This window comes from Tribolium castaneum, chromosome 8 (assembly GCF_031307605.1).
Source record: "Tribolium castaneum strain GA2 chromosome 8, icTriCast1.1, whole genome shotgun sequence".
NCBI lineage: Eukaryota > Metazoa > Arthropoda > Insecta > Coleoptera > Tenebrionidae > Tribolium > Tribolium castaneum.
Window position 1 is genome coordinate 11,100,277 of NC_087401.1, and position 9,262 is coordinate 11,109,538.

The 9,262-nt window shown below is 32.3% G+C and overlaps 3 protein-coding genes across 3 annotated transcripts in view; 1 reads left to right on the top strand and 2 right to left on the bottom strand.

Moving 5' to 3' along the window:
• Positions 1-2,180, top strand: part of LOC658635 (ephrin type-B receptor 1-B) — a 33,213-nt gene extending 31,033 nt beyond the window's left edge. Inside the window, 1 exon segment of the mRNA XM_064358221.1 lies at positions 975-2,180. Coding sequence (XP_064214291.1) covers positions 975-1,242 — 268 coding nt within the window. The 3' untranslated portion in view covers positions 1,243-2,180.
• A 44-nt stretch (positions 2,181-2,224) lies between these two features.
• LOC659598 (ran-specific GTPase-activating protein) lies at positions 2,225-5,650 on the bottom strand. Its single transcript, XM_064358228.1, has 3 exons — positions 5,493-5,650; positions 5,029-5,443; positions 2,225-2,449 (listed from the first exon to the last, which is right to left on the bottom strand). The coding sequence occupies exons 1-3, from the start codon at positions 5,505-5,507 to the stop codon at positions 2,289-2,291; spliced, it is 591 nt and encodes a 196-aa protein (XP_064214298.1). The 5' UTR covers positions 5,508-5,650; the 3' UTR covers positions 2,225-2,288.
• A 2-nt stretch (positions 5,651-5,652) lies between these two features.
• Positions 5,653-6,547, bottom strand: wbl (windbeutel). Its single transcript, XM_965833.4, has one exon. It carries the CDS (start codon positions 6,407-6,409, stop codon positions 5,675-5,677), a length of 735 nt encoding a protein of 244 aa, XP_970926.2. The 5' UTR covers positions 6,410-6,547; the 3' UTR covers positions 5,653-5,674.
• Between the last annotated feature and the right edge of the window lie 2,715 nt (positions 6,548-9,262).

The following is a 9,262-nucleotide window of genomic DNA, read 5'->3' on the forward strand; positions in this document are numbered from 1 at the left end:
AAAATTTTTTGTGCCATTTTTTGCTCCCCCAAAAATTTTTTGCGCCATTTTTTGCCCTTTTTGTGCCATTTTTTGCACCCCCAAAAATTTTTTGCGCTATTTTTTGCCCTTTTTGTGCCATTTTTTGCTCCCCCAAAAATTTTTTGCGCCATTTTTTGCTCCCCCAAAAATTTTTTGCGCCATTTTTTTGCCCTTTTTGTGCAATTTTTTGCTCCCCCAAAAATTTTTTGCGCCATTTTTTGCTCCCCCAAAAATTTTTTGCGCCATTTTTTGCCCTTTTTGTGCCATTTTTTGCTCCCCCAAAAATTTTTTGTGCCATTTTTTGCTCCCCCAAAAATTTTTTGCGCTATTTTTTGCCCTTTTTGTGCCATTTTTTGCTCCCCCAAAAATTTTTTGCGCCATTTTTTGCTCCCCCAAAAATTTTTTGCGCCATTTTTTGCCCTTTTTGTGCCATTTTTTGCTCCCCCAAAAATTTTTTGCGCTATTTTTTGCCCTTTTTGTGCCATTTTTTGCTCCCCCAAAAATTTTTTGCGCCATTTTTTGCTCCCCCAAAAATTTTTTGCGCTATTTTTTGCCCTTTTTGTGCCATTTTTTGCTCCCCCAAAAATTTTTTGTGCCATTTTTTGCTTCCTCAGATATTTTTTGTGCCATTTTTTGCTTCCTCAGATATTTTTTGTGCCATTTTTTGCTCCCACTTTTGCTCCCACTAAATATTTCCACAAAAAATTCAACAAAAAATAGATGACAAATTTTAAAATTTTTCAATTTTTAAGTCAATTTGCAAAATTTTTCGTGTAGATTGGTATAAATCTAAATCTTAGTTTATTCCTTTTTTAATTTTGTTACAGCTCTCTGTTCATAAGTTTTTACTTTTACATTAATTTAAATAAGTGCTTACCAAAGTAATTTACAAGAATCAGAGATTTTTGGAAGTGATCGTTTTGGCATCGAATTACTAACAACGCTTTGTCTAGTTCAACGAATCCCTTGTCCGCCGATGCTCCCGACTTGACGAACTTCACCTCGGTTGAAGAGTGGTTGAATTCGATCAAGATGGCACGATATTTGGAGAATTTCCATGCCGGAGGTGTGAACACGATGGACGCCGTCGTCAACTTGACGGTGAAGGAGTTAACTGAATTAGGGATAACGCTAGTAGGACATCAGAAGAAAATAATGAACAGTGTACAGAATATTCGGGCGCAAATTAGAGTCAACGGATCTGAAGGTTTTCTAGTGTGAATATTAATAACACAGTGACTGAGTGAATTTTGTGGCAGCTTACACGTTATTTATTGACAAATCAAAAATAATGTTATATTGTGATTTTTTTATGTAATATTTTTTGTACAAATTTTTATATTTTCAACGGTACTATAAGTTTGATTCATGATAAGATTACAACAAAAGAAGGGACAACACCAATCGTTTTATTAACTGTGAATCAAAAGTATACATATAGACGATATATTTTCTACATATCAGTTTTATTTATTTAATTTTGTTTCGTTCTTTTTAGGTAATAAATGTAAAAAATGTCCGTAGCTTAAATCCGTATTAAGACTGTTGTCTCATAATTCTAAACAATTATCTCAAACAAAAGGGGAATAGCAATAATATAAATGTTTTGCTAAAGTTGTTCGTTTTTTAACTACAGGATAGGAAGATGTACTTAATAATTTTTTATACTGCTCAAAACATTTGATATAAAAGCCTAGATACTATCGTTTATTTTTTTATTTATTAAATACAGAATGTGCCAAAGCGCAGCCTGAACATCAACGAGGCTGCGCCCCAAACTTCTTGTTCTGTTTAATTCGATGGGACATTCTGTAATTCTAAACTTAATTTTAACTCATTGACTGATAATTTGTCTTAAGATTAGTCTGTTCGAATATATTTATTATAGAAATAATCCAACTACGAGTACGTAACTGTTTACATTCCATTTTTGTACATTTTTTAGACAATAACCACACCAGGATCCCAATTTTTCAGTTCAATTCAACGCAAATTTTTCTAAAAGTAACGCCTAAATGTGTGTATGTGATGCGAAAGTTGGTGGTTCAATTTGTCGTAAGTTTTTCATTTAAGACGTTATCAAATTTAATATTTCTATATTAATCTGTCATTGTAAAATTGTAATATATTTGTAATATATCTATAAGTTCATTATAAAACCGGACTCAAACGTTTCTCCCATCGTCCTGAATAAATATTGAAATTTCTATTAAAATAGCTTTATTCTGGTGCAAAATAATCGAGTTAATACAAAAATACCTTACAGCTTAGTTCGACTCTTCCTTCCCACTAACCTCCAACTTGTCTAGTTTCGTGGTCACTTCCTCAGTGTTGGCACTAGTGGACTTGGGGCATATGACTTCGCTATCTTCGCTCTTCTGCGTTATCTTCTTCGCCTCCTCGAACTTGCTTTTGAAGCAATTCGCATCTGGAAGAGAGAAAATTCTGCTCAGTTTGCGCTTAAACCGAGCTTAACTCTAAGCTAAGCGTAAGCCGGCACCGAGTGTTCCTCAGTTACGAAATATCGACTTAGTATTGGTTTAACTAAGCGCTCGATGTTAGCCGCTTAAACATTGGCTTATACATTACAATTATAATTTTAATGAGATCGCTAAAAAAAATAAATAAAAGAAACCGAAGTAATAATTTTACGCACAAAGAAAAAAAAAGATCAATTTTGTTCAAAACTATAAACTAACACTAGAGTGTCAAAGCATTGAAACTTGATGTAGAAATCCTTTAATACAGTAAAACCTCTCAACAACGGACACCGATGGGGAATTTTTAATGTCCGTTGTGAAGAGGTGTCCGTTAAGAGAGGTTTCACTAGTTTTAAACTGGCTAAAAATTAGACACCGACTTTCTTGATTCTTCTTTTAACTTTGTCTTTTGTTTTTTGTTTATAAAAAGTTTACATAAAAATACATTCGCGTTAAAAAAATTATATAATTACTGCTTCAGTTAGACTCTCATCAAGGATTTGGCAACCAATTAAACACAAATTATTTGTTTACTCACAACCACATAAATAAAGACTTATTTCAAATGCTTAAACTTTATAGAATAGAATAGAAAAAGAAGTAATACTAGGTAAATAAACATCCTATTTTACAGCCAGACAAGTGTGTTAAAAACAGTAATAATAACAAAGTGTGATTATTATTTCACAGATGTTTAAAGCTTAATTTTAGAAGTAAAGAAAAAAATATTAGAGGATCCAAAAACTTAACAGAAAATATTGATTAGACTTTGGTTTCATCTTCAAAAATTGCAATGGAACAGTAAGACTTTTAAACCAAAAAGTACATAGTCAGAGATTAAGACAGTGCGTGCAAACAATTTATCGAAATTATTATAAATTATTACCAATTTGCGTTCCACTTTATATTTTTGTGGACGCTGTGAATTCGGCTGAAGGTACAAAAAATATAAGGAACAAACTTGTAGAGGATTAAATTTAAAAATTTTTGAAAGGTTTGAAGATAGAAATATCACTGGTATAGAGAGTGCATTTAAAGTAAAAATGAGTTAAATGCGATTATTAGTTGTTTCAAAACTATAAAAACGCCAATATCGCCATTTTACTGATATATATTTTTTTAATAAGATTAATAAAAATGTAAAATAGTTATTAATTAGATCTCTTATTGAAATTATTTTGTTGAAATTAACTGTTTTGAAACAGCTAATATATATATTTTAATTTGTTTTCCTTTTGCAAAAACAATATGATGAAAAAACACTTTAGAATACATTAATTACAATCTGATTTTTTTGTACAGGTAAAAGTCAATAACATCACCTGTATTTGTTATTAAAGGCTGTTACTCACTGTTTCTTTTAAAAAATATTAATTTTACACTCGGTTTTATATAATTTTACATATGTTTGTACCATGAGCAAAAATGAAGGCAAAAACGAACTGACTTGTATAATTTGGGAGAATTTTCCGCCCAAACAAAAACAGAAATAAAGATAAAGAGGGGATAAATGGGGTACAGTGTTTAAAAATAAAATCTTTAAAATATGAAAACTTTCCAGGAACTATTTTCTATCGATATGATGCTTAATAAAATTATGCAACAAAAGAAACGCAAACAAAATTTGTCCTGAACCTAGTACCACTGGAAAAATATAGAATATATATTTAAAAAATATACTTTCGGATATTGTTAAATTAAAATTATTATCTCCATTAATTAAAAAAATATTTAAAAAGTAAGATTTATTAAGTGCACACGAGAATTTTTTTAAATTTTATACTGCAACTTTTCAACATTATGTTCACACACTGGTAAGTAGCAATTATCCTTTTAATATTTATATAGAAATAACTTCTTAAATTATTTTGTTTTTTTACACCAATTAATAATTATTATTTCGTACATACCCCAAAAACATGAAAATATTAGTTAATGATTTTCACCGCTAAGCTCACGATATGGTGTCGCGATTTTTTTAAAGGAAATTTAACTTAACTCTCTACAAGTTTCTTACTAAAATTTTTCTTGTATATTTGTAAAGTATAAAACGAAGCGTAAATTTTAGAATTTAAATATATAATTCTTTCGCATGTTTCTCGTAAAAATGTTAGTCGTCAGCCTATTAAGAATGCAAAGCTCAACATTTCTGTAATTTTTTCCAAATAATTAATAAATTAAAATCGGTGTCGTGACGATATAACGTTCAAAGCGCCCTCATTTGTACTCTGCCGAACTATATTTTTTGGGTACAGAAAATCTCTTTTCGTCTCCTAATTCATAGTCCTCCCTAGTCGACGTACTTCCTATTTCAAAACTATAGAAAAAATAATAACAGCACACTTATATTTTTTAAGAGTCAAATCGATCACAAATTAAAATGTTCTGTGTAAAATTTGAACTATTTCCATTTAAGCAAAATTGTACCAAACTTTTCGCTCGCCTATAATTCAGTGTTGCCAACCGACTTTCACTCAAACCCCCAAATCACCAAAAACTAAACAATTTATTATTTAACCCAACTTACTATCAACACTTCCAAATTTGATAGCGAAGCACTCCTTCTTGGCCTCCTCGTCGGCAAAATCCGCCACCACCGTGTAAACAAACGCCTTTTCTGTCCCCTTACAGGGCTCCAGACTCATCCACGGCCTGATAAAATGATTGGCACAAACCTTCAAAGTCTTATCACGCCTCATCACTATTCGCACCGAATTGTCAAGTTGCAAAATTTTTAATTCCCCTGTGCCCCTCTCCTTCCACTCGGGGGGCTTACTGGACTTATCAAACCGGTACAGTTTAGCCCGCATTTTCAGCAACACCGTCTCATTCTCCTCGTTCGTGCGAACTTCGACCTCCGGCAAACTCACAATGGGCTTAAACTGGGGGTCCAGCTCGGTGTCGGAACTCTCGCTCAGAGTGCGATCTTTCGCCTCGGTGTCCTGAAAGCGTCCCCTAAACGACTTTTCCAAATTATTCAAGCAAACTTACGATAATTTCGGACATTTCGTGCGAAAACCGGCTTTCTAACCCAAAAATAACGACTTTCGTTCGTGTGTTGTGTTTTAACTGGGAAATGTCAAAATGGCGTAGACAGCCAATGGCGGGGCGGGACCGTTTGACAGACAGGGCGCCAAATTCAAACGCAATGTAAGGAAAGGCGTTTATTTTAGTTACAATTCGTTTCTGGGTAGGGAAAATGAGCGCAAAATGTTCAGACGGGTGCTCAGTTCGGCTTTCTTCTGCTCGTTCACTTTGCCCTCCTTCAGGATTCTCTTCAAACGCCCCAGCTCCTGGGTGACGAACTCCGACCCAGTTTCGACAATTTTCGACATATATTTAAGGTAAACGGCCGCTGTTTCCTTCTCCTTGTCGGTCAATTCGGCGGCTTTTGCTTGGGCTTCTTCCAGTTTTTTCTGCTTGTACCCCGTATTGACAAATTCCATTGCCAGTTTATCAAACTTTTCCAGACAGCCGGGAAGTCCAAGGTAGATATCGGTGTTGTCCTTCACAACGTTCCTCAAGTTATCCACAGTCCATTCGGCACTTTTGGCGAATTCCACCGGCGCCTTGCCCTTGACGAAGAGCCTAACTGCGGGCAAATCGTCCTTTCCGACCCCGAACTTAAGGGCCAATTGTTCGTTTTCCTTGTCGCCGTAGTCCTTGACGCCGACTTCGGCGAGTATGAGTTTGTCGTTTTGGGCGAGTTCTTCGGCAAGTTTGGTGAAAACATCGTGTTTCTCACCGTAGGGATAAGCCACGTCGAATTTCACCAAAACCGCATCAAATCTCGAAACAATCTTATCAAAATTGTACTCGTCCAATGAAACGCAGCCTTTGCAGCCGTTTGTTGGCCGCGTATAACTAAACAGAAGTAGTAGTGAGCCTAGAATGTAACTTGAACACATTTCTAACTTAACTGTGCGATGGTTTTCGCATCTATGATTACGTGTGGTGATAATAAACAAATGAAACAAAACACAAACCTGCGACACGTCAAACTCGTACTTCGTTTGTTTCACTTGGCCACTTGTTATTGGCTAAATTGGAGGTGAAAGAAAGCGGGCAGAGTTGCCAACTGAGGCACTTGCAAATTACCCAAATGAGGAGTTTTCTTATACTATTTTTCGTAATTTGCCCCATTTTTGCCGTTTTTAAGTGAAAATCGATTTAGGGATTTTTGTGACAATTGTCCCAATTTGGAAAATTTTTGTTTTATCCAAATTTTGGCAAAAATACGGTCGCGAATTTGCTTCCTGCCAACTTAAAAATTTTCGTAAAATGTTTAATCAAATAATGACTATTGTGACATAGCACTTGATGACGTTGCGTGCTTTAATATGGCTGTTAAAGGCATTAAAATGGCGACAAATTACAAAAATTATCTTTTAGATTTACTCTGCGTCTTTGCACAATTCTCCAGTAATGTTTAGAAGTTTTATAGATTATTCTTTATCAATGTTTCTCCACTCTTCTCTTGATTTTTCTTTAGATTATTTTATAAGTTCATCTTTAGGCTTGTTTATAAATTCCTCTTAATTATTTTGTAGACTTCTTTCAAAATAATCCTATAGTTTTGTTCAGACTTTTTTATATTCTTTGGTAGCATTTTCTGCTCTCTTCTTTAGTTTATTTTATAAATCCATCTATAGATTAATTTATAAATTCTTTTCTAGATTCTTCTTTATCATTATTTTCTAGGCTCAACTCAAAATTCTTTTCTAGTTTTCCAAATTATTTTTCAACATAGTTTCTCTTTTCTTCATTTCCTAAGTTTTTTCTTATGTTTCTTATCAAATTCTTGAAGAAGGCTAGGTTTGAAATCTCGATTCCTCTTTAGATTATTTTATAAATCCTTCTTTAGATTTGTTTATAAATTCATTTCTTCTTCTTCTTCTCTTCTTAGAATTATTTTGCATATTATATTCAAAATAATCCTATAGTTTTCTCCAGATTTATAAAACACTTCTCTACATTTTTTTATAAATCCATCTTAAGATTCGTTTATAAATTCATGTCTTCTTCTTCTTCTTCCTCTTAGAATTGTTTTGCAAATTGTATTCAAATAATCCTATAATTTTGTTCAGACTTTTTCTCTATTATTCTTTAGCAATTGTTTCAGCTCTCTTCTTCAGTTTATTTTATATAAATCCCTCTTTAAGTTCTTTTAGAAACACTTCTCTACATTTCATCTATACATTATCCAAATTCCCTTTTAGATTACAACCTGTGTCTTCAAATTTTTTTCTAGTTTTGTTCAGAAGTTTTCAAGATTGTTCTTTAATACATCGTTTCTACACTTTTTTCTAGATTTTTGATAATTTTTTTTCTAAATTTCAAATCTCGATTCTTCGTTAATTATTTTAGAAATCCATCTTTAGATTCATTTAGAAATTCCTGTTTTCTTCTTCTTCTTCTCACCTTAGAATTATTTTGCAGACTGTATTCAAAATAATGCTATAATTTTGTTCAGACTTTTTCTCTATTATCCTTTAGCATTGTTTCAGCTCTCTTCTTCAGTTTATTTTATAGAAACATCTTTAGATTCTTTTATAACCTCTTCTACAATTATTTTCTTGGCTCAACTCAAAATTCTTTTATAAACACTTTTTTACATTTTCTTTTTGTTCTCTTTTAGATTCAACTCTTTGTCTTCAAAATTCTCTTCTAGTTTTGTTTAGTTTTCTAAATTATTGGTAGTTTTTGCACCCTTTTCTAGATTTTTTTTAAGTTTCTTTTCAGATTCTTTTCTAAACCGTTTCTAAATTTAATTCTTCGATTCTTCTTTAATTTCGTTTATAAACTCTTGTCTTGTTCTTCTCTTCTTAGAATTATTTTGTAGACTGATGTGTATTAAAAATTCTTCTTTATCTTCTACATTTCCGTAATTCTTCTTAGATTCTACTCTGCATCTCTTCCAAATTTTCTTAAAGCTTTATTTGGCATTTTTTCTGCGCTCTTGTTTATAATTTCTTGTCTTCTTCCTATCTTCTTAGAATTATTTTGTAGATTGGATAATGTATTGAAAATTCCTCTTCTACAATTTCCTAATTGTTTTTAGATCCCACTTTGCATTTTTTAAAAATAAAAAAATAAAAAACCATTATTGTGTATTCAAATTATTTCTATTTCAAGTTTCTATTATACTTCCATTTAGGATTTTTCTAGAGCATTATTTCTGTAAAACTTGACATTCTTAAAATGGATTTTCTCCCACAGTATCAAAACATTTGGAATATTATTCTCTAAAAATCAAAAAATTCTTACATGATTTTAGAAATTCTCAAAATAATCTTAGAATCCACCAAAAAAAATGCGAACAATTCACAAGGTTGGCAACACTGAAAACTGGGACGACTAGGGAATTTTAAGGCCTATGAATCAGGCTGGCGTGTGTGGCGCGAAACTTACAAATCGCATTGTTTATGTTAATTTTGATTTATGGATGTAAGGCAACAATTACAAGAATAATTTTTACTTTAATTAGTGCGAATTATTTCACATACACCGGCTTTTTTTGAGAACAAGAGTGATTTTTGATTCATTTTTTCGGTGTCATTTTTCTTTACTTACTTTATTCAGCCTCATAATATCATAAAATATGTGTAATAATAATAAATTCATATTTTGTGTATAACATAAAGAAGAAAATAATGCCCTTTTCACACAAAAAATTAGGAAAAGCTTGCTTTTATACACCTCATTGTTAACAAGTTTGAGAATTCAAAATTTGGCGCTCGTCTCTAGGTCAAGTTTAAACT